Source organism: Verticillium dahliae, genomic scaffold (genome assembly GCF_000150675.1).
Source record: "Verticillium dahliae VdLs.17 supercont1.41 genomic scaffold, whole genome shotgun sequence".
NCBI lineage: Eukaryota > Fungi > Ascomycota > Sordariomycetes > Glomerellales > Plectosphaerellaceae > Verticillium > Verticillium dahliae.
The window spans coordinates 41,286-63,491 of NW_009276957.1; the positions used below are offsets into that span (position 1 = coordinate 41,286).

At 54.4% G+C, this 22,206-nt stretch overlaps 8 protein-coding genes across 8 annotated transcripts; 6 read left to right on the top strand and 2 right to left on the bottom strand.

The window, feature by feature from the left end:
- Positions 1 to 243: 243 nt before the first annotated feature.
- Positions 244 to 4,725, top strand: VDAG_10489 (uncharacterized protein; the record flags this gene model as incomplete). Its single annotated transcript, XM_009659647.1, has 2 exons — positions 244 to 4,449; positions 4,501 to 4,725. 2 exons carry the CDS (start codon positions 244 to 246, stop codon positions 4,723 to 4,725), a joined length of 4,431 nt encoding a protein of 1,476 aa, XP_009657942.1.
- Positions 4,726 to 5,610: 885 nt separating this feature from the next.
- On the top strand, positions 5,611 to 7,635 carry VDAG_10490 (uncharacterized protein; the record flags this gene model as incomplete). The annotated part of the gene is made up of 2 exons (XM_009659648.1): positions 5,611 to 5,814; positions 5,878 to 7,635. 2 exons carry the CDS (start codon positions 5,611 to 5,613, stop codon positions 7,633 to 7,635), a joined length of 1,962 nt encoding a protein of 653 aa, XP_009657943.1.
- A 127-nt stretch (positions 7,636 to 7,762) lies between these two features.
- Positions 7,763 to 8,690, bottom strand: VDAG_10491 (40S ribosomal protein S26E). Its single transcript, XM_009659649.1, has 5 exons — positions 8,682 to 8,690; positions 8,599 to 8,631; positions 8,394 to 8,521; positions 8,235 to 8,337; positions 7,763 to 8,017 (listed from the first exon to the last, which is right to left on the bottom strand). Exons 2-5 carry the CDS (start codon positions 8,619 to 8,621, stop codon positions 7,906 to 7,908), a joined length of 366 nt encoding a protein of 121 aa, XP_009657944.1. The 5' UTR covers positions 8,622 to 8,631; positions 8,682 to 8,690; the 3' UTR covers positions 7,763 to 7,905.
- A 661-nt stretch (positions 8,691 to 9,351) lies between these two features.
- Positions 9,352 to 9,880, top strand: VDAG_10492 (40S ribosomal protein S27a; the record flags this gene model as incomplete). Its single annotated transcript, XM_009659650.1, has 2 exons — positions 9,352 to 9,726; positions 9,794 to 9,880. 2 exons carry the CDS (start codon positions 9,352 to 9,354, stop codon positions 9,878 to 9,880), a joined length of 462 nt encoding a protein of 153 aa, XP_009657945.1.
- Positions 9,881 to 10,131: 251 nt separating this feature from the next.
- VDAG_10493 (endochitinase) lies at positions 10,132 to 11,405 on the bottom strand (the record flags this gene model as incomplete). Its single annotated transcript, XM_009659651.1, has 2 exons — positions 10,132 to 11,275; positions 11,353 to 11,405. The coding sequence occupies 2 exons, from the start codon at positions 11,403 to 11,405 to the stop codon at positions 10,132 to 10,134; spliced, it is 1,197 nt and encodes a 398-aa protein (XP_009657946.1).
- Positions 11,406 to 12,161: 756 nt separating this feature from the next.
- On the top strand, positions 12,162 to 12,587 carry VDAG_10494 (uncharacterized protein; the record flags this gene model as incomplete). The annotated part of the gene is made up of 3 exons (XM_009659652.1): positions 12,162 to 12,206; positions 12,319 to 12,430; positions 12,481 to 12,587. 3 exons carry the CDS (start codon positions 12,162 to 12,164, stop codon positions 12,585 to 12,587), a joined length of 264 nt encoding a protein of 87 aa, XP_009657947.1.
- A 1,353-nt stretch (positions 12,588 to 13,940) lies between these two features.
- On the top strand, positions 13,941 to 16,134 carry VDAG_10495 (endoglucanase B; the record flags this gene model as incomplete). Its single annotated transcript, XM_009659653.1, has 6 exons — positions 13,941 to 14,088; positions 14,156 to 14,241; positions 14,302 to 14,354; positions 14,459 to 14,673; positions 14,755 to 15,914; positions 15,967 to 16,134. 6 exons carry the CDS (start codon positions 13,941 to 13,943, stop codon positions 16,132 to 16,134), a joined length of 1,830 nt encoding a protein of 609 aa, XP_009657948.1.
- Positions 16,135 to 18,753: 2,619 nt separating this feature from the next.
- VDAG_10496 (uncharacterized protein) lies at positions 18,754 to 20,721 on the top strand (the record flags this gene model as incomplete). Its single annotated transcript, XM_009659654.1, has 8 exons — positions 18,754 to 18,799; positions 18,920 to 19,038; positions 19,103 to 19,196; positions 19,696 to 19,835; positions 19,899 to 20,018; positions 20,085 to 20,210; positions 20,277 to 20,461; positions 20,517 to 20,721. The coding sequence occupies 8 exons, from the start codon at positions 18,754 to 18,756 to the stop codon at positions 20,719 to 20,721; spliced, it is 1,035 nt and encodes a 344-aa protein (XP_009657949.1).
- Between the last annotated feature and the right edge of the window lie 1,485 nt (positions 20,722 to 22,206).

Here is a 22,206-nt window from a genome sequence, read left to right on the forward strand (position 1 = left end):
TCCTCCGGGTGGCCTCAAAAGGGCCCCCCCCAGCTCGTTGCGTCTCCTCGGTTGGTTGTTTGAAACATACGCCCAACAAACGCTGGAGGCGAACAAAGGTGGGGGGGGATTCAACACCACCACCACCACCGACTTTCAACATCAACACCGCCAATTCCCCATTTCCCATTTTCGCGTCACTCATTTCGTCACGTCACGATCGCTTTCGTTTTCCTCGCAGACGACATCACGGCACCAACCATCATGTCGGCAGCAGAGAGACCGCGCCGTTCGCGGCGGCAGGCTACCATTGTTGAATCCTCAGACGAGGACGAGATTGGCAACACCACCAAGGCGCAGGAGGAAGATCTCGAAGAATTCACGCCTGCGCCCGCGCGCAGCCCAACACGAAGGCCGCGAAGGAGTGTTGCGTCCACCGTATTCTCCTCCACACCTACAGCACCACGGCCACGCGGCAGGCCTAAGAAGAGCATGTCCAACGTGTCTACATCCACCATCGAGCCGAGCCAGGTATTCGACCCTGAAACAACCATTGCCGAACTAGAGCCTGAGAAGAAGACTCCCTCCCCAAGAAAACGCAAAAGCGTCGCACCCCGAGCCTCCAAGGCAAAGACGCCAGATCTTGAAGCACCCCTGGCCACGCCCAAGCCCTCGGCTTCTCCCGATGCGTCAAGGCTGCATGCCATTCCGCTTGCTGATATCACAACTGCGAGCGTCAATGAGCAGCCGTCTTTCGTCGACGAAAGCCAGTCGGCAGTCAAGCCGATTCACGCTATGGACACGCTTCTTGAGAAGCCGATGGACATTGTCCTCAAGTCGCGCAACATGACGGTCCCCATCGTCGAAAACACCATTGCGAAGCCGCGCCTCGTTATCACCCACTTGGTGCTGACCAACTTCAAAAGTTACGCAGGTCGCCAGGAGGTCGGTCCCTTCCACGCGTCCTTCTCTTCAGTCGTCGGGCCCAACGGTTCCGGCAAATCCAATGTCATCGATTCACTGCTGTTCGTATTTGGTTTCCGCGCCAGCAAAATGCGACAGGGCAAGCTTTCGGCGCTCATTCACAACTCGGCGCAGTACCCTAATCTTGACCACTGCGAGGTCTCGGTTCACTTCAAGGAGGTCATTGATCAGCCCAACGGCCCGCCCCTCGATATTCCTGATTCCATTCTTACCGTGTCGCGCAAAGCGTTCAAGAATAACTCGAGTCAATACTACATCGACAATAAGTCGTCCAACTTTACAACCGTGACGACCCTTCTCCGCGACCGCGGCATCGACCTTGATCACAAGCGGTTCCTCATTCTCCAGGGCGAGGTTGAATCCATCGCGCAGATGAAACCCAAAGCGGCCAACGAACATGACGATGGCCTCCTGGAGTACCTTGAAGACATCATCGGTACTTCCAAATATAAGACGCCAATCGAGGAGACAGCGGCGGAGGTAGAGACACTCAACGACATATGCATGGAGAAGAGTGGGCGCGTCCAGCACGTCGAGAAGGAGAAGAAAGGCCTCGAGGACAAGAAAGAAAAGGCCCTGGCGTTCATCCGCGACGAGAACGAGCTCGCAATCAAGCAGTCGGCGCTCTACCAGCTCTACATCAGCGAGTGCAACGATAATCTGTCGGTCACTGGCGAAGCCATCAGTCAGATGCAGGCACAGCTGGATATCGAGCTGGAGAAGCACCACGGTGGCGAAAAGGTCATCAAGCAGCTCGAGCAGACATACGCGCAGGGCCGCAAGGAGTTCGAGGCCCACGAGAAGGACGCCCAGGGCCTCGCCAAGGAGCTAGCCAAGTTTGAGCAGGAACGTGTCAAATTCGACGAGAAGCGCAAGTTCCTGACGGACAAGCAGAAGAAGTTGGAAAAGACGACAGCCAACTGCGAAAACTCTGCCAAAGAAACTGATGAGACGATCGTCGAGTGCGCCGCTCTCATCGAGCGAGGCGCTAAGGAGATCGCCTCACTCGAAATCCGTATTGAAGAAGAAGAGGCCGAGCTCACAACGATTCGCGAGAGCCTCAAGGGCAAAACGCAAAAGTTTTCCGACCAGATCGCAGCTAAGCAAAAATCACTCGAGCCCTGGAAGGAGAAGATCAACCAGAAGCAGTCGGCTATTGCCGTGGCCGAGAGCGAGATGAACATTCTACTTGAGAAGGCTAATGCTGGCGAAGTCGCCATGGAAGAGATGCAAGCCAAGATTGCCTCTATCAAAGAGAGCCGCCAGACAAAAGCCCAGGAGCTCGAGGCTTGCCAGGCGGAAAAGGCAGCTCTTGAGGAGGAGGCCAAGGAGGTCAGCGCCGAGATTGAGGCTCTCGCCAAGGACGAGCCACGAATCCGGCAAAAGGTGTCCAACGCACGGCAAAAGGCCGACGAGGCGCGGTCAAACCTATCCCAGACGCAGACTCAGGGCAACGTCTTGACGGCGCTGATGCGCATGAAGGAGTCAGGTCGCATTGACGGATTCCACGGACGCTTGGGCAACCTTGGCGCCATCGACCCCAAGTTCGACGTGGCCATCTCGACGGCATGCCCTTCGCTAGACAACTTCGTCACCGATACGGTCGAGGCCGGTCAGCAGTGCATCGAGTACCTGCGCAAAACAAACCTCGGCCGTGGCAACTTCATCTGCCTTGACAAGCTGCGAGCGCGCGACTTGCAACCAATTCAGACGCCCGAGGACGCGCCTCGGTTATTCGACCTTGTCAAAGCCAAGGAGGATCGTTTCCGGCCCGCCTTCTACCACGCCATGCAAGACACGCTTGTGGCCAAGGATCTCGCACAGGCAAACCGCATCGCCTACGGCGCGAAACGATGGCGCGTCGTGACACTCGACGGAGAGCTCATTGACAAGTCAGGTACCATGTCAGGTGGTGGCACCACAGTCAAGAGAGGTCTCATGTCGTCCAAGCTGGTCTCAGAAACAAGCAAGGACCAGGTTGCCAAGCTCGAGGCGGACCGTGACGCTCTGGACGAAAAGTTCCAGATGTGGCAGGACCATCAACGAGAGCTCGAGAACAGGCTCCGCACGCTCAACGACCAGATCCCGCAGCTCGATACCAAGATGCAGAAGATTGGCCTCGAACTCGAGTCGGCGGCCAAGAACCTGGCGGATGCGCAGCGCCGCGTCAAGGACATTGCCAAGGAGCACCAGCCGTCTCAATCGGACAACAACCGGATGGCTGAACTTGAAAAGGAAATTGCCAAGCTCAACAAGGCCGTCGAGGGCCTGCACGAGGAGACAGCAGGCGTCGAGGAAGAAATACAAGCGCTGCAAGACAAGATCATGCAGGTCGGCGGCGAGAAGCTGCGGATCCAGAAAGCCAACGTTGACGCGCTGCGAGCCGACGTCACATCGCAGAGCGAGGATATCTCCAACGCTGAGGTCCGCAAGGCCAAGGCGGAGAAGCAGCGTGTCAAGCTTGAGAAAGACCACGCCAAGGCAACCAAAGAGATCGAGGCGGCGGCGCGTGATCTCGAGAAGCTCGACAACGAGATTGAGAACCAGGGCGAGAAGGCCGAATCTTTGACGAGCCGGGTCGAGGAGGCGCAGGAGGCGCTGGCAGTCAAGAAGGAGGAGCTCGCAGCCCTCAAGACGGAGCTCAATGGGAAGACGGCCGAGCTGAATGAGACGCGGGCCGTCGAGATCGAGATGCGCAACAAGCTCGAAGAGAACCAGAAGCAGCTGAACGAGAACGAGAAGAGGCTGCGTTACTGGGACGACAAGCTGTCAAAGCTTGTGCTGCAAAACGTTGAGGATCTCACTGGAGAGCCTGTGTCTGAGGACGCGCCGCCTACCAAGGATGAGCCTAAAGAGGAGGACGTCGACATGGACGCCCCAGAGGCGGACGAGGACGCCAGTATGGAGGACGCTGACACAACGGTGCGACCGGATCCCACGGCGCGCGTGCGCCAGCCGCAGGAGCTCCCTTCGTACACTCCAGACGAGCTGGCGGATATGAGCAAGGAGAAGCTCAAAGGGGAGATTGCGGCACTCGAGGAGAAGACGCAGAACGTCAATGTCGACCTCGGTGTGCTCGCCGAGTACCGTCGGCGCGTGGAAGAGCATGCGGCGCGCTCCTCGGACCTCGCATCGGCAGTGGGCCAGCGCGATGTGGCCAAGAAGCGTTGCGACGAGCTCCGCCGGCTGCGACTCGAGGGATTCATGGAGGGCTTCGGCATGATCTCGCTAAGGCTCAAGGAGATGTACCAAATGATCACAATGGGCGGCAACGCCGAGCTCGAGCTCGTGGACTCGCTTGACCCCTTCAGCGAGGGCATCCTCTTCAGCGTCATGCCACCGAAGAAGTCTTGGAAGAACATCAGCAACCTGTCTGGTGGTGAAAAGACGCTCAGCAGTCTGGCGCTCGTGTTCGCACTGCACCACTACAAGCCGACGCCGCTTTACGTCATGGACGAGATTGACGCGGCTCTTGATTTCCGTAACGTAAGTTGTGCTGAATCGTTGAGGTCATGGGCAAATGCTAACAAGACACAGGTCTCAATCGTGGCCAACTACATCAAGGAGCGCACCAAGAACGCCCAGTTCATCGTCATCTCGCTGCGCAACAACATGTTCGAGCTCGCGGCGAGACTGGTCGGCGTGTACAAGGTGAACCACATGACGAAGAGTGTGACGATTGAGAACCAGGACTACATCACGAGGCAGAGGCAGGCGCAGGCGCAGGCGACGGGGACGCAGCAAGTGACTGCGCGGTCATGATGATAATGACGCCCGGGGCGTGAGGGATGATTGGCATGTATGTGTACAGCTTGAGGGTCATGATTCACGAGAAGGGTTGGGCAAGGGTATGATTTAGTGACTGGGCGGAGTTCATGAAATGTCTGTGTTTGGATCGACTTGCGTGTTCTCCTTTGCCGATGATCGAGGTTTCTACAGTAGTGATTTGTCTTGCAGCTCTCTGATTTTCAAAGTCCGAACCCCACGAGATCAATAGCCGAGAAACTGCAATCTCCACCACGTTTGTGGGCGAATAGCAATCTGATGGAAGCACGTCTGTCATACTCTGGCTGCGGTGTCTTAAGCACGCGAGGACCCAGCTTGCGGGTTCGGTGGTAGGTGTAAGGTGCATTGGTCTCATGGCAAGTCGATAGTCTGCACAACGAGGCGAACCTGTCTACCACGTCTTGTGTGATCTTACCCCTGGACTGGCTGAAAAGCTCAACTGCAGGATCTGATGCGAGGGCCGTTACTCAGCCGATCTGAGGCGTAATTGAAAGGTTCGATGAAATGTGCTATCGAGGGTAAATGATTGTATCGTGACACGTTCCAGCAACGATGTAAGCAAATAACAAGCTTTGTACTCCATGAATTCCATGTTGTCGAGCGATCGGTATCCCGACTTTCCAAGGTAGATATACGAGGTTCTCTCAATGGCATGCTACCGAACTCGGCCGTAAAAGGCTGAGACCAATGGTTTTCAGCTCAGCAAAGATTCCGAGCTCTAGAGTTAGCCCAAGTTCCGACTGAATTGAGTTGTTATATAGTTGCGAAAACAGACTCCAGTCAGTTCGTAACGTGTTCCCCGTGGACGTCCTATTTTGTGTCATCCTAAATGCAAACAGAAATTTCGAAGGCCTTGTCGATATGCTGATTCTGTCTTTGTTCGCCATTTTGGCCTACGTTCTCCCAGTCTGGGCTGAATGCTCTGCCGATAACCTTGTTCGTGCTTTTGAACGAGCTGAAGCTTGGCCGTATTGCGCCTCCTTGCTTGGCCCGAAAGACTCGAGAACGACGGTACCTCCGCCGCGGGCTGCTGCTACATACGCTCCTGACCGGTTGATTTCCGCGGTGAGTTATATCCCAAAGTCTATTGCTTCTCTCAGTATCTAATCAGGCGACTGGCTACGACAGTGCTCTTGTCTCTTGTCACCATCAATTTCATCTTCTGGACAGGTCTCCAGCCACAGCGCTGGTGCGACTCGTTCTTATGAGCCTGTTATTGTCTCCACGACCTCCGCTTGTGGGCTCGACAGCATCCACGTCTCGAAACTACACAACAGCACGCAAAGCCATATTCACACCAAAAGCAAGACAACGAAGTCTCGGATAACGACTACTCGTTCCGCTTCTAGCTCTACCTCAAAACATTCCGGCCCGAAGCCCACGTCAAAAAGCTCCAAGACACGATCAACGACGAGCCGCTCCCTCTCATCGACTACAACCACACAGACTCGCATCACATATGCCGCTCGACCCCGGACCTTCACTGGCGTCAGCGTCACGGGCGATTTGGACGCGACCGGCTGCTATGCGGTGCCTACGCCGACTGGCAGTCTCCGAGAGTCACGTCTTAACAACACAGATCGCAACCCCCCGTATGTAGAGGCTATGTACTTTGACCAAAATGCCACGCAAGCAAAGTATGTACGCGTTTTGGACCAAGCCTTGAACAGCCTCTTCTTTGACATTTCAGATCTCGACCGCATCGTGATTCAAGATAAAGAGAAAAACTCATTGGCCATCGACAATAAGGGCATTCACTTTGCGAGTTCGACGTGCAAGGTCAAGGTTGATGTCATGATTGACAATTTCTTCGGCCAGTTGAACAACATTACGAACACCACATGCCTCGGTGCTGTGCCTTCGCCTAGCAACACTACATCGATCGATCGAAAGGACGCGAGGGGCTTGAGGGATGATGTCAAGCCACGCATGATGGCTCTCGAGTCTTTCTTCGTCCTGCTCAAAATGAAGGACCAGTGCGGCGAGCCACTGCGCCCCGAACTCCGTCCCACCGTTCGCATCGGGCCTCTGCCCTGCGAGACACTTCAGGGGCCTCCGGGGACTTTCGTCGCAACATGCCCCTTCCCAGGCAGCAGTTCGACGGAGATGCGCTGCGAGGCATCTGTAGACGCGCTCCTATCTCGCCTCGCGCGCGGCCGCCTGCCCGGCGCCTGTCCACGCCTCACCACGATCTGGGCCCTGCTCCTCGACCAGATGGGGCCTCGGCTGACCCAAGCCTCGCTCTTCCAGCCGTTCCTGGAACCGGGACTCAACCTTGGCCCTAGGACACTGACCACGATTGCCGCCCTGCTCAACCAGTTCCGCGCCCTGTGGGAGCCGGCGGGTGACTTCTTCGCCTCGACGACACGCGGCCAGTCAGCACTCGAAGATACCATTGCCTCTCACGGTGGCGCCCAAGCGCTCCGCAGGCAAGCTTGCCGTGCGCTCCACCAAGCACCGACACCATTCAACCTCACGCTGGCCGGGCCGTCGGCTGTCGTCTTGGCTACGCTGAGAGCAGCACCGAACTCAACACTCGAGTACACGAGGAACATGACGGACAGCCAGCAGCTGGCTTGCTGTCCGAACGCGGGCACGTGTACCGGCGGTGGCGCGGACGGGTCGTACGGGCGTGAGGCGCTGGTCCCGGGCTCGAACTGCATCTGCGGAAGGACTGTCGACGGGTCAGGGGTTGCGTTCAGGACTGGGCTGTGTAAGGGGTACGATGCTTGTGATGCTGACAGACCCTGTGGCGAGGGGATGGCTTGCTTGGTGGATAGTTGCTGCGAGACAAACATCTGCGTCAATGGCACAGAGTGCAATGCGCCGGGGTTGGCGAGGAGGATGTTTGGAGGCATGGGTAGGGATGCTCGTGGTGGTGCGTAAAACAAGAGCGGCATGACGATGGAGAGTCGGTAGAGATTGGCGGAAACATGTTGCAAGCACAGCTTAGAGACCTGAGAACGCCATTTCACATGCATTTCACCCGCACATCACATCTTGGTAGCTTGAGCTGGCTTATTTTTTCGATTGTCTATGGCCCGATCCCTAGACACCGGCCCATCCTGCCATGATCCGTTTCGTGATTCATGAGCCGAAAAAGACTTTTGGCTGAGTTCATCCGCTGCGCTTCCTCCCAAACATGACATGCACCGTTTAAGCAGTGGTAGTCTTGGCGCCCTGGGTGGGGACGATCTTCTTGCCGTCCTTGTTGTAGCGGACGCGAGGAGGAGGGGCACGGTTGCGGCGGCCGACGACGGAGCGGACACTATAAACTTGTCAGCAAAGGTCCTGCTGCTGAAGGGATACTTCAGATAGCTTCGTATGGTGCTGACGCCACTCTCGCTCCCCCTGCTGCCCCGGCTCGTCGTTGACGAGACTGGTGCGGGCGGAGAGACAGTGGCGAGCGACCACACGACCAAGGCTCATCTGAAGCGCATGCGCGCAGCGAGGCGCGCAGCCGTCGCGTGTTGCGACGAACGTACCGGACAATCTTGCCGTGAATGGCGCAAGAGACGCAGTACTGCAGCTTCAGGTACATCTTGGGGACGGTGTACTCGGCGAAGACCGAGGCGTCAGAGATGTCACCTAGACTGTCGTCAGCATAATCCAGACAAGGGGCAAGAGAGCGAAAGGTGGCATACGGATGGCGGCAGACTCAACCATGTTGCGGATGGTGAACCTCTTGATCGCCTTGTCCTTGGGCGTGCATCGCGAGCAGTTGCTGCAGCGGATGGGCTTGACGTGGCCGCGGCCCTTCTTGTTGCGGCCGCTGGGGAGGTTGTTAGCTATGATCGATAGGCATGGCGGTCGAGTGCCTCGAGGAGGGTCGATCGGGTTGAGGCGTACTTGTTCTTTCTCTTCTTGACCATTTTGACGGATCTGCTGGGGTTAGTCGGCTGATGTGAAGGACGAAGGAAGAATCGACATACTGAGCTTTTCTGTGTCGAGGAAAAGTTGACGTTCGGTGGGCTGCAGGGGGGGCTCCGGGTCAGGGAAAGATGAACGCCTACAATTGGGGGAACTCGCTTGTGTTGGGATCCAGTCTGGTGATGCACAGTATTTCGGTGCCAGATCAACCCTAGTCACGTGTGGGCTCAGGCGCAATGTGGTGAATCTTTGTGGGTTCGCCAAACCAATGGTCCCAAATGTCCAAGCCCTGACTCTGCCCTGATCTCTGGAGCACCATTGCGACCCCCTGCCTGCCCTGTCGCCCGCTCGCTCGCTGGCTCGCCCCCCCTGGGCTCCACCCACCACCAATTCTTTTTACGCTGGCGCAACACCCACCCATACCTACTTCTTCTCCTCTCTCCCCCACGACCGCACCATCTGAAGGATTGCTTAGGAAGGCAAATATTTGTCGAGGTATGTCTGGAAGATGCTGCACACTGTCGTCCTCGTTTGCGCGATGAAGCCCGGGAAGGGGTGATTGTCGCCGTCGACTGGCAACGCTCGCTCGCGCTCTTATTCTCATTGCGCGATGTCGCCGCCGCGCCATGAACAAGGTCGAAATCTTTCTCTTCTCGGAAAACTTCATCGCCTGAACGCCGACGGTCAGTTTCCCTGCGAGGAGCATCAACTAACGAGCATCAGCAGGCAATCATGCAGATCTTCGTCAAGACCCTCACGGGCAAGACTATCACCCTTGAGGTGGAGTCGTCCGACACCATCGACAATGTCAAGTCCAAGATCCAGGACAAGGAGGGCATCCCCCCCGACCAACAGCGCCTGATCTTCGCTGGCAAGCAGCTTGAGGATGGCCGCACTCTTTCCGACTACAACATCCAGAAGGAGTCCACCCTGCACCTCGTGCTCCGCCTGCGTGGTGGTGGCAAGAAGCGCAAGAAGAAGGTCTACACCACCCCCAAGAAGATCAAGCACAAGCGCAAGAAGACCAAGCTGGCCGTCCTCAAGTACTACAAGGTCGACTCTGACGGCAAGATTGAGCGTCTCCGCCGCGAGTGCCCTGCCCCCGAGGTATGTGCAGAAACTCGCCCCCCAACTGAGCAGCAGTGTTTGAACAGGATGCTAACCCCTTGGACAGTGCGGCGCTGGTGTCTTCATGGCCGCCATGCAGGACAGGCAGTACTGCGGTCGCTGCCACCTCACCTACGTCTTCGACCAGAAATAAGCGACAGCATTGATGGACGATGGACGAAAAAAAGAGTGAGATGACACGACATGCACGGGTTTCGGGATGGGCATTCAGTCGGCTAAGGAAGGATGGCCGCGGCGTTGATGTAGCAAAACACCATCAGCCCATCAGAGGCTGGCAATGACAATGCTTTCAAGTTACCTCACTTCAATCGCTGTGCACACAATGTGATGTCTCCACTCGAATTCTCGTAACACAAGGCCAATAATTCCGAGAAAGGAAGGCTGCTACTCAAATCCGGCTCGCAGGTTGTCGTACTTCGTATGCGGCTGGGTGACACAGTTTTCCTGCCGCCGAAGACCTCCCGGACCTCCAAACGCCTGAACGACGTTTCCAATCAAGCTGTCAGGCCCTGTCTTGTCGGCACTGCTCTCCCACCACATGGCTCCGCCGAGCCCGCGATCCCGCACGAACTGTGCCTTTTTCCGCGCCATACCGACCGTGTCGTACGTGACGAGCTTCCGCCGCCCCGCGTCCCACGACCAGCTCGCCCCGACTTCGTCATCTTCCACCTCCTGCGCCCCCTCTCCCGGCAAGGCCTTGAAGTCCAGCACGCCCTGCTCCCAGCTGCCCTCGCCGACGCCTTGGTACGCACACCCGGGCCCGTCCGTGTTCTCAAACGCCCGACCGTAGAGCGGCATGCCCAGGACGATCTTGTCGGCCGGGACGCCGCTGGCCGTGTACCCCTCGAGCGCGGCGACGGTGCTAAAGGGCGTGGCGCCGGGGTTCGCGCCCGACGGTCGCAGGTTCGCTTGGTGCCCGGCTCTGGTGTCCCACGACCCGGCGTAGTCGTAGGCCATGAGGTTCCAAAAGTCGAGCAGCGGGTCCATCTCGGCGAGGCGCATGCGCTCGTAGTTCTGCGCGCCCGCCGGGCAGGCGACCGACAGCTCAAAGTGGTACGGCGCCGGCAGCGTGGCGGCGTAGGCGTCGAGGGCGCCGCGCACGGCGGCCAGCAGGGCGACGAGGTCGCGCGCCTCGTCGTCGTTTTGCGGGTATTCCCAGTCTATGTCTATGCCGTCAAAGCCGAGGTGCTTGACGAGGTCGACGCAGGTGCGGGCAAAGGTCTCGCGGCCGGCGGCCGTCGCGGCCGGGGCCTTGAAGTTGGACGAGTAGGTCCAGCCGCCGATGGACAGCAGGATCTTGAGGTTGCGGTTGCGGCGCTTCAGGAGGTTGAGCTGCTTGAGGCAGCCGTAGAGGTTTGTCCCCGAGTCGTTCCACGAGTCACCCTCCCAGTGGATGTCCGTGTCGGCCCATGTGTCGGTCAAGTATACCTCGCCCGACTCGGGACGGACGTTGGCGAATGCGTAGAGAACGTGAGTGAGGTTCTCTACAGGCAGGTCTTGTGGGCGATGCTTGCGGCCGTAGATGGCCCTGCAGAAAATTGCAAGTCAGCAGTCTACTCTGGGTGAAGACCATAATGGAAGCAACTCCATCGAGGAGAACCATACCAGTTCACAAAGTACGCAACGCTGCGGTAGCCCTCGCCTGGTCCGCCTCCCATAGTGTCAGTCGTGGTGAAGGGGAGGGGTAGATGGGCAAGAGTATCGGTGTAGGTATGCAAGAATAGCAATACTGTCAGGAGGACAGCGGCAGATGGTAAAATGGTAGGAATAGACTGCGCGAGATGCATATGTGGCCGTTATGCTGTGCAGGTGTGAGGTCGAAGACGAAACCCCAAAACGTCGTCAGGTCATGCCCCGCTGTATGTCACTGCCCAGCTTGTGAGGTCACTGCTCAGACGAGCGGCGGGGCATGAGTGTCGTGATTGGGCATATGAAGGGAATGCCCGTCTCCCAATTTCAACATCACCATCTTGAGGAGTCGAATATCCTTGAAAGGCACGGATTGCCTCCTGTTTGCATGGTCTTGTGCGACCTGAGATTCAGGCATGGCTCCGATGGCCATCCCACTGGTGTAGTCAAGAGGCCGATGAACTTTGTCCCCCGATGAAGTGGATACTACGCCGCCCCGTTGTGTCCTCGCCGAACCAAGGCATTCTCAATGTCACCAAGTGTCATTCTAGCTGAACCTTAACTCTCTCGGATAGTACAACTGCAGATGCTCGGTTTAGTTAGACAATGCGATGATTCTTGTAAATGATCGATGGAATCTTTTCTGCATCGCCACTGCGTGGCTCAGAGTCGCGACATGGTTGTCACGTGACTAACCAACTCATCCGCGGTCTTGGTAATCATCGCCAGGCAGCATCGCTGTCAACAGTCTACCATCACATTTGCTCTTCAACAGCACTGCCATGATGGGGCCCCTGGCGTTCTTTACACGAGCGCTGGTCGCTTTTGAGGTTTGTCATCCCTCTCACAATTGCCGGACATCTGCTAATTGGACTAGGACATCATCGTTCGACAGGTTTGCCATTTCTCCTCCCCCGTCCCGAAACTCGACTGACGGCCCAGATCCTCAAGAGCCCCGGCTTCCATCGCGGAGTTGGTCGCATTCACAAGATGGTACACGAGCGGAAATACGGCCGTAATCCCCATGAACCGCTGTACCCCGGAGAGGCTACTGGTACGTTTGTTTGCTCGGTAGAAGAGAACCTAGGCTGACTTTTTTTTAAGAGGATCACAGCGTCAAGTCGAGCACGGGCAAGTTCCGACAATACTTTGTGGAAGAGATCAAGGACCAATGGAAGGGGACAGTGAAGGACTATCCGCCAAAGCGATGATTGAATGGCCTGCGGAAGAATGACTGGACCAGGCGACCAAGCGAACAGGAACCGAACAGGTCGAAACACCCCACTCCAGGATGCGATCGAAATGAATCCCGGGCTTCTCGGCTTCGCATTCGAACGAACGAACAAACAAACGAACTCTACACCCCTTCATGCGCTGGAAAAATGCCGATGTTGGGAAGCAGCCGAGCCGCGATGACTATGTCCGCCTCACATGTGTCATAATACCTTATGCATAAGACGACCTACCTCTGGGGAGGTGTACAAAGCAGGAGCATGCACAGCGCCATCGGACGCTCTCAAACTACGGCAAGTATGCCGCGAGACACTTGGGGACTCGGGAGGCTATTCCACTACGGAATCCGAGACTAGGGCGACACCGAAATATCCGACGATGCGCAAACCCTATTCGGCCTTCTAGGAGATCCGAGGATGCCGCAGCGACGCTTGTACAACATTACTACAATCTTACCATACTTGACCCTCCCCCGTGTTAGCATTTTCGTATTGTGCTCATGGTACTCCTGCTGCTTACAGTCTCGAGTCTGCGGGTAGTTCCTGTTCAGGTGCTTGGCAATGATAGGACCTTAACTCCGCGGCACACAATCTCGCGCAACACCTGGTCCTCATGGCGACGTCGGGAGGAGTGCAGAGGCAACATTGTTAAAGGGATCGTCGGAGCAGACTCGCCCGCCTTGTCGTCCCTGTCGATCCGGGGCTGTTGCCGATTGATCAACGGAGCTCGAGCGCCGATCAGAGACCCCTCGACCTACGGAGCCAAGAGCTTGAAGGACCTTGCATTTCTTTGACAAGTTGATTGTGTTGCACTCTGGCATCGGTCTGCACCATCCGACCAAGTACGGTGCCTGGGCGACCACGTGAAGTCGTCAAGGGGGGTCGTACGAGATCAGGCGTGATGGAACCAGCGATACCACACAGATTTCCCGCCCTTGAGGGAAACACCTCATTCCGCCATGTCGTTGCAATCTTGGTTTCCCCGCATGCATTTCGTTTGCATGCCTTGGCGAAGGGTGTCGATGAAATAAAGTGGCCGTTTGGGCGGTCTTCGCGGCCAAGACCTTCCGGCCTAGCCTTATTGCGGACCTCGGAGGAAGCCGCAGCGACCACCACAACGATGCCAATTAATGCTCGCCACCAAAACTGAAGGCGACATCGTGGGCATCCATGAGGCACCTCAAACTGCCGTTTTGGTTCCGGCGCAAGCCACCCGAACGGCTTGTCGGGCTGCATTGCGGCCATGTCGACGATGCCATTTATTGACCGAATGCTGCTGTTCACCTTTGCTGGCCACTCACGCTTCACGTCATTCTCTCGACTGTCGCCATCATGAAGTCGCAAATCGGTTTCGCCGCGCTCCTGGCGCTCTCTAACCAGGCTCTGGCCCAGCAGACGGCGTATGGCCAGTGTGGTGGTAACGGCTGGACTGGCCTTACGACCTGCGTCTCTGGCTACTATTGCAATGTGTACCACGAGTGTAAGTGAAATCATCCAAGCGAATGGCCTCAAACCGCAGATGGCTAACATGATCAGGGTACTCTCAGTGCATTCCCGGTCAAGCCCCCCCGGGCACAACTACCACGGCCCCGGCTCCTCCTGGCACGACGACCAGCACCAGACCTGCCACCACGTCAACCACTTCTAGGCCTGCCACCACCTCTGCGGGCACCACCTCTGCGGTCACCACCAGGGTTTCAACAACTACGTCTTCGGCGCCTCCCCCTGCGACGACAACGTCCGCAGGTAGCTGCTCCAGCGCGTTCACGTCCATCTCGGCCGCCGATTACGTCGATGCCATCAGCCCCGGCTGGAACTTGGGCAACACGCTCGATGCCATCCCTAACGAGGGTTCCTGGGAACAACCCGCCCGTTGATGACGGCACCTTTGACCATATCGTTGACGCCGGCTTCAAGAGTGTCCGTATTCCGGTCACCTACACCGCCCACCTCACCAGTGGCGCGCCCAACTGGACTGTCGACCCCGTGTGGCTGCAGCGCGTCTCGGATGTCATTGATCAAGCTCTTGCTCGCAACCTTTATGTTATCACCAACGTGCACCACGGTACGTCTCAGAATTGCTTCTTCCTGGTGGCTTGGTGGCTTGCTCACCGCCATCTCGCTGGCTTCCGCTGACAGACTGAAGATTCGTGGGAGTGGGCCGACGTGCGCAGTGGCGACCTCGCTGTTATCCAGCAGCGTTTCCGCGCCATCTGGGTGCAAATCGCTAAGAAACTCGCTTGCAAGAGCTCTCGTGTTTCGTTTGAATCCATTAACGAGCCCCCTGCCGACAACGCAGTCGATGGCGCCAACGTCAACAAGTTCAACGAGCTTTTCGTCAGTGCCGTCAACGAGGCCGGCGGTCACAACGCCAAGCGTGTTCTCCAGCTGGCCGGCGGTGTCAGCGACCCTATCAAGACGACTCAGTGGTTCAAGGCCCCCGCCAACATTCAGAACCCTTGGGCCCTTCAGTTCCACTACTACTCGCCCTACGACTTCATCTTCAGTGCCTGGGGCAAGACCATCTGGGGCTCTGCCGCTGACCGCGCTGCTCTGACCGCCGACTTCCAGGCTGTTCGCGGCAACTTCTCCAACGTGCCCCTCGTCCTCGGCGAGTTCGACGCCAGCCCCCTCAACACGGAGCCTGCCGCACGCTGGAAGTGGACTGATCATCTCGCCCGCATTGCTACCGATCTTGGCGTTGCTCTCGTCATCTGGGACAATGGTCTGGATCATCTCGACCGGAACACTGGCGTCTGGCGCGATCCCGTCTCCATCGCTCTCATTGAGGCTGCCGTTGCTGGCGAGCGCAGCTCCCTTCCCGACAGCACGGAAGATGCCGGCGCGTCGACTCAGTCGTCGTCTGCCTACCTCTGGAACAAGGTCGGCAACGCTGTGGCTGACCAAGTGCTTCCCTGGCTCTTCAACGGTAACACCCTGACTGGTATCACAACCCAGACTGGTGACGCCTTGTCGGCGGGTTCCGATTACACCGTGTCCTCCAATGCCATCACCTTCAAGGCCGGCTTCCTTTCTGACTATCTCGGCCCCAACGTGACTCCTGGCAGCAAGGCCAACCTTACTTTGACCTTCTCGGCCGGCGCCCACTCCAACATTGAGGTTGTCCAGTGGGACACCCCTGTTCTCGTCACCGAGCCCGATGCCACTCCCGGCCAGGACCTCCAGATCCCCATCCAGTGGAAGGGCGTGCCCGTGCTTGCCGCTGTGCGTGCTGAGGCTACCGACGGCACCATCCTGTTCGATGACTGGACTCAGTGGCTCGGACCTCTGCAACGTGGCCGCCTGGTAAGTTCCGAAATGCCCGGCATACGAGCTTGTTTGCTAATAAGCGACACAGACGTTCAACAACCACTACTTCTGGGAGGGCAGCAATGTGATCCTGCGCGCGTCGGCAATCGCCGCCGTGCTCGAGCTGAACAAGGCCGTCAAGTTCACCTTTGAGTTCTACCCCCGTGTGGCGGGCAACTCGGTCACCTACACGCTCGACCCGACGGACGAGTGTTAAGCGTCTCTGGGAGATTACGGAACCAGGAAATCCATGCCATATTGTGCTGTAGCGTATGCGCCGTTTTCAAACCCTCATACAAAGCTACACCATGCGTCAAGTTGTTCCGAGCACCCGTGACTCCGGAGAAATCCATTGATCCCAAGAAATGAAACGTTCCTCTGCCGGTTCGTCTGCCGCCAACGCCCTGCCTGCCCCACCAGCTTGTCATTCCATAGGCCCTCGGATCTGAGACGTAACTTTGGTATCACTTGTTTCCACCACTCGTGTGTCTTGACGTGACCGAAAGCCTGCAGCTGATTCTCTCCTCACATAGAAATGTACTCCGTAGTATCTTCCCATGCAACTCCGGGCGTATCAGACATCTCTCTCGGAGGCTGTTTCCATTGGCTGCTCAGGTTGTACAACTGAACAGTGAGGCTTCGTCTGCCTTGTGGGACGGAATGGCTTGCAGCGGTGGACCCGCAGCCTGCGCAACTCGTCAATCTTTCCGCTTCTGCAATTTTTAGTCTTTGAAACGTACGACTTCGGACTGCCACTGTGGCCCCTCGAGTCTTCCTTCTACGTCTCAGAGACGACCTGCATTGTTTTGGGGCGGTGGTTGAGGTTCCTTGGGAGGAATTTTGACCTTTTCTACGCGCCCGGCCTCATTTGCAGGACCCTCTGCTAAAATTTCACACTTCGGCATCGGTCGAAACGCCGGATTCCGTTTGGCGACGTTTATGTAGTGGCCCGAAGGGGCGTCGGGTGCTTGAACGTTTAGTAGCTGCCAGCTTCGCCAGAGGGGTAATTAGAATCGCGGAAGAAGCATCATTGCTTTAAACACAAAGCAAACTGGGTATCGACTTATGGCTGGGGTTCGGGTTCTATCATCAATGGCTTCACATGGCTCGGGCACCAGCCGCCCATGTGCGACACGATTCATGCCGCCGAGCCTTGTCGGATTGCCCGATGGTCGTAGCGTCACATGGCACCAAGGCCACACAAAAGTATTCGTTGATCATGAAAAAGAGAGGGTAAAGACCAATGAAAGATCTTCGTAATTGAAATTTCCTCGAAACTGCAAATTGTGTCTGATTCTCGGCTAATAGAAAACCAGGCTGACATCACCGATGATGATTGTAAATGTTGTAACTCATTGGTCGGAACAGGCTGAAAGGCTCCTCACCGATCTTTTACCCAGCATTCGGCAGGCTAGGACCTGGCCAATGTCAGCTGCCACGTCAGCCTTGGCAGTCTTTTATATACCTAGGCCCTCCTCTCATCATATGAGACTCCTCCTACAGCCGCCACTAACACATCCAGCCCCAGAACTCATCGTAAGTACCCTCCCAGACCTTAAGCCGCCATAGTATCCTCGGCATATGTCTCAGCGCCTAGGAGGCGCAACGGCCGACGCGGAAAAGAATGCCAGGAGCTCCGGGAGCCCGAGCGACCATGATATTAAGGATAGGACGTGGTGAGTACACACCCTCAGATGCCCTGATATCCTGAATGAATGGATTTGGTAACCCGAGCAGGAAGTTCGTCGGAAAAAACGGCCTGGTTTCGTTTCTAGCATCAGATCCCGAGTTTTTCGCAGTCAGACGGTTTGACAAGCTACACACGTTATCCCTTCTTAGCCTCCAAGATGAGTTAGCAAGCTATGAAGAAAAGCTCGACAATATGAATGCCAGATTCAGCTCACAGAATGTTATGCTAGTGGGCAGGTGCCCATCAGTAATCGTCGAAGTTCCGCCAGGAGGATTCACCCCGGAAGAAGAGGCCTCGAATCAAGAAAGGTATGGCGTCAATGCTGTACCAAGACACATCAACAACGGCACCTTTCGTGACGAAGTAGCTGAACGCAAAGAGCTGACGGAGAAGATGACTTCAAGGCTCATGGTATACGGTAAGCACCATGAGGAACCTTAGCAGACCTTGCAGCTAATCAGAGGTCTAAACAAGTTGCTCTTGCGCTACTACACGCTTCACTCGAAGACGAAAGCGCCCCAATGGACCAGAGAGAGTATCGAGAATTGGTTCTATAACAACAAGGGGGCAGTCGTGGAAGATAAGCAGGGCTTTATAAAGCACAAAGATGATTTGAGAGGGCTTCGTGAAGAAAAGTCACTGATGCGGCGGTTCTTCGAACACAAAATCATTTATCCGACAGGAATAGGAACGAGACTACGTTTCTTCCAAAAGGAACCGGCAGAGGACCTCGGTTGCCAAGAAACGTCGACGTATTATCGGTACAGCGACGAGGGAATCGACAGGCTCGCGCTCTTTGCTTCTCTTTCAGTCACGATTGCTATGTTTCTCGCACCAATGTGGATCATGCACACTTTGGACAGTGGGCAAACGAAGCTGATTGTTATCACATGCTTTTCTTTGACCTGGTTCGTGTTTCTGGCTGTTGCAGCGATCGGGTCGGCATTGACCAACTTGGCAGCAACAGCGGGGTGAGTACTGACCCCGATACTGGTCACCAGGCATATTGGCTAATCAAGGTCTCCCTCAGTTATTTGGCGGTCATGGTCGTTTTCCTGCAGATTGGGCAATCTAATGCGTGAGGCAACGTACTGGCTACTTGGACGGTAGATAGGTATCTTCAAGCAAATGATTACTCTCGCGTCCATGGCCGAGCCGCCGACCCGTGCCCGAGCCGCCGACCCGTGCCGAAGTATCGAGGGCCGAGTGGGGCCGGATTTAGTGGATCGAGTGCACATCTTAATCCAACGTCCCACCAAGTCCCACCCCTCACACCGAGTCCTTGCTGTTACTCACGACTCCACGACCCAAGACGGCCATGGACACAAGCAACCTTCCGCCGACATCATCCTCATGCTCTGCCGCACATTACTTCCCGAATCGGCGCCGCGTCTGGCAAGCATGCACCAACTGCCGAGCCCGCAAGACGCGGTGCGATGCGGCGAAACCGAAATGTAGTCTATGCATGGCTCAGAACGTTGACTGTGTGTACAAGGATTCGAACCAGCCACGCATCGATCACAATACTCGAATCATGCTGGAGCGTATTCAAATGCCCGAAGATCGGTTCTTCTCCGCCCCAGTCTTCGGTTAACCTGCGACAACATCCCCACATCCTCCACAGCCGCCCGTTCAGCCAGACTCTACTGAACAGCTCGGAGGAGCAACCTCTTCCTCTCACCTCGGAGATCACCACGGCGATGCCATGAGCACAGATATTCCAGAAACTGACCAGCAGATTCCTAGCCCGCTGTCACATACCGCCAACGCGAATCACGTTTTGGAATGGCCCATCGTCCAGCAGCTACTGACTCAGACACATTAGCTCCACCACCAAAGCCGACTTCAGGTGATATGCAATCGACAGAAGTGTCAGAGCGCTGTTTAGAGCAGAGTGAAGAGGTCTTCCATACGTGGTCCGTAGCGGATAGAAGATAGGTAGGGGCTCGGAATGCATCTGAATTCTGGCCCTCCGCAGCTTGGATCGCAGCCTATATATACGTTTCTCGTAGCCCTTAGCCCCTGACAGACCCCCTGCTTGGTGACTCCGCAGGGAAGCCCTCAGGGCCCCCTGACAAGAAGCTACAGATATCTTCTTCACCCAGGACGCGCATGCAGCGCCGAGCCTGTGCCCGCCGGAATCTCGGAGGCTCTCCAACAAGCAGGATCTCGCTTCTTCTGGTGTTATGGAATACTACCGCGAACTCATCCAGACATACTCTGACGAAGTCAATATAGATGTCTGTGGCCCGTCTCGCGCCCGCTGACCCCGCAGTTCCTCCACAGCCCAGCAACTCTCCCCCCGCGCCGCGACGGCCACGAGCCCCGCCTCGTCATCCCTCGACCGCACCGAGGCGCTCGTCGCCTTCCAGATCAGCACCAACGCTGCCATCCGCCGCTTCCTCAACAGCGTCAACAGCGCCGCCTACAACAGCAAGGACCAGTGTCGCACGACGCGCGCCAACTACGCCAACTAGCTCCTCCGCATCACGGAGGACCTCTGGTCCTTCCACGGCGCCATCTACCGGACCCTCCCCGGCTTTCTCCTCACCAGCAGGCCGCGCAAGCCCACGGGGTCGCCCGCCACCCCGGGCTTCCCGTCCGTCGAGGAGCTGGGCAACAACCCGTGAAACGTGCTGCGGCTCGAGGGGCGCTACGATGCGGGGCAGTACATCATCCACCGCCCGTTCATCGAGTACGTCCTCCTCAACGTCGGTCACTTTGCGACGCATCCGTGCCGCGAGGCCGTGCTGGAGCGGTGCCAACTGTGTCTGCTCGGGTGCCAGGTGTTCATCCATGTCTTTGACGTGGATCCCACCAACAGCGTGACGGGGCCCTCCGCCGCGGGCATGGTGTAAGTGTTGTCTGTATCCTTCTTGTAGCCTTGATCTGCGATGCTGACTGCGCAGGACGTTCGCGATGGTTATCATCTTGAGAGTGGCAACGATGTGTCCTGTGTTTTGCGATATTCTGCCGGCAGAGATTGAGCGTGCCATTGTTGTCGGTGGGCGGAATCTGCGTCGGTTCAGTGGAAGTGTCAGGGAGTTTGAGTGGCATCTGGGCGTCTTGGAGAAACTGGAAGAATCTTGTCGCAGGAATAGGGGCGATGAATGAGCTTGTCACAGTACAATGCAGTGGCACACTCATCATTCTATGAACTCGAGGCTATTGGCTTCTGCAATGATATAATTATAAGGATTATCGAATCTTATAAGGAAGCCCTTCTAGGCTTATATTTCTATCTTATTAGTATATAGGGGGCGGAGAATACCCTTCTTATATATATAGGTAATATAGCTATATATATATAAACATTAAATAAAGGGTATCTACTATTCCTTAAGAAGGCCGAGGAAGCTAGTAAAATGCTCCTAAGGAGCCTTATTATAAGGGTTCGATAAGATAAATAATAGGTTAATAATTTCTATTATAATCTTAGTAATATAAAGCTATAGATTAATAGGTAGTCTTATTATAATAATAATAATATAAATAGCTTCTAAAATACTACGATTAGCGTATTCTACGAAGCTATTCTAAGCTAAGGTATTAAGTATAGATAGATAGAATAAAGCGCCCTCCTTAGCTAATATTATCTTAATATTAAGGTTATCGAATTCGTTACTTCTATCGTAAATAATAGAGATAATAAGGAGGCTAATAGAAGCTTTAAAATAATAAATAAACCTTTTAATATAGAAATAAATCTCTTATTTAATCTTAGTCTTTATAAAATAGATCTAATAGAAGCTATTATAACGATTAATAATATATAGGGTATAATAAAAGCTATCCTTAAGACTCGAGGGCTTATAATTAATAAGATCTATAAAGACCTTATAATTAAGGGCTAAGGATAGATAAATAATAGAGCGATTTATAACCTTAATACTTTTAGCTAAATAATAAGCTATATAATTAAAATTACGTATTTCCTAATAATTAAAGAGGATATTTACTTTTATATAAATATTAATAATATATTATTCTCTAATATAAAGAAAGTATTTATATATAATATAGAAAGGAATTACTTTCTTAGACTTTATTATAATAATAATTATATAATAAATAATCTTAATAGGAAAGTTAATAAAAGTAAGAATTAATATTATTATAATACCTTATTCCTAAATAGTTCTTATTAATTAAATAATATTAATAATATATATTATAGATTTAATATAGAAATCGTATTTAATCCTTAAATAACTTAGAAGGCTTAATAATAGTAAGTTTATAGGGCTTTTAAGGAGATATCTAATAACGTAAATAATTTAGTTAATAAAAAATAATAGGATCTATAGAGTCCTAGACTTAGAAGAATATACTCTTAATATTAAAGGGCTTAATAGCTTAATTATTAATTATATTAATCTTAAGAAGTAAAGTATTCTTAATATATATTAAGAATTAAGTAAAATTATTAAATATATTAACGTTATTACTTAAATCGAGGATAATTATATCTTAGCTATAAATCTTAGCTATTAAAGAAGTATTATTTCCTTTCTAAATAGGTAATAGAGTCTTAGTAAATAATACGCCCCATTAATAGTAATTTATTTATTAATATTATAGAAGAGCTTAATAAGGTGG

Excerpts from the sequence above, each read along its gene's own strand:
- VDAG_10491 (XM_009659649.1), bottom strand. The coding sequence starts at position 8,621 with ATGGTCAAGAAGAGAAAGAACAA. Across the intron at positions 8,522-8,598 it reads GTCAAGAAGAGAAAGAACAA|CGGCCGCAACAAGAAGGGCC; the intron begins GTACGCCTCAAC and ends CAACCTCCCCAG. Across the intron at positions 8,018-8,234 it reads ATTCACGGCAAGATTGTCCG|TGTCCGCTCCGTCGTCGGCC; the intron begins GTACGTTCGTCG and ends ACAAGTTTATAG.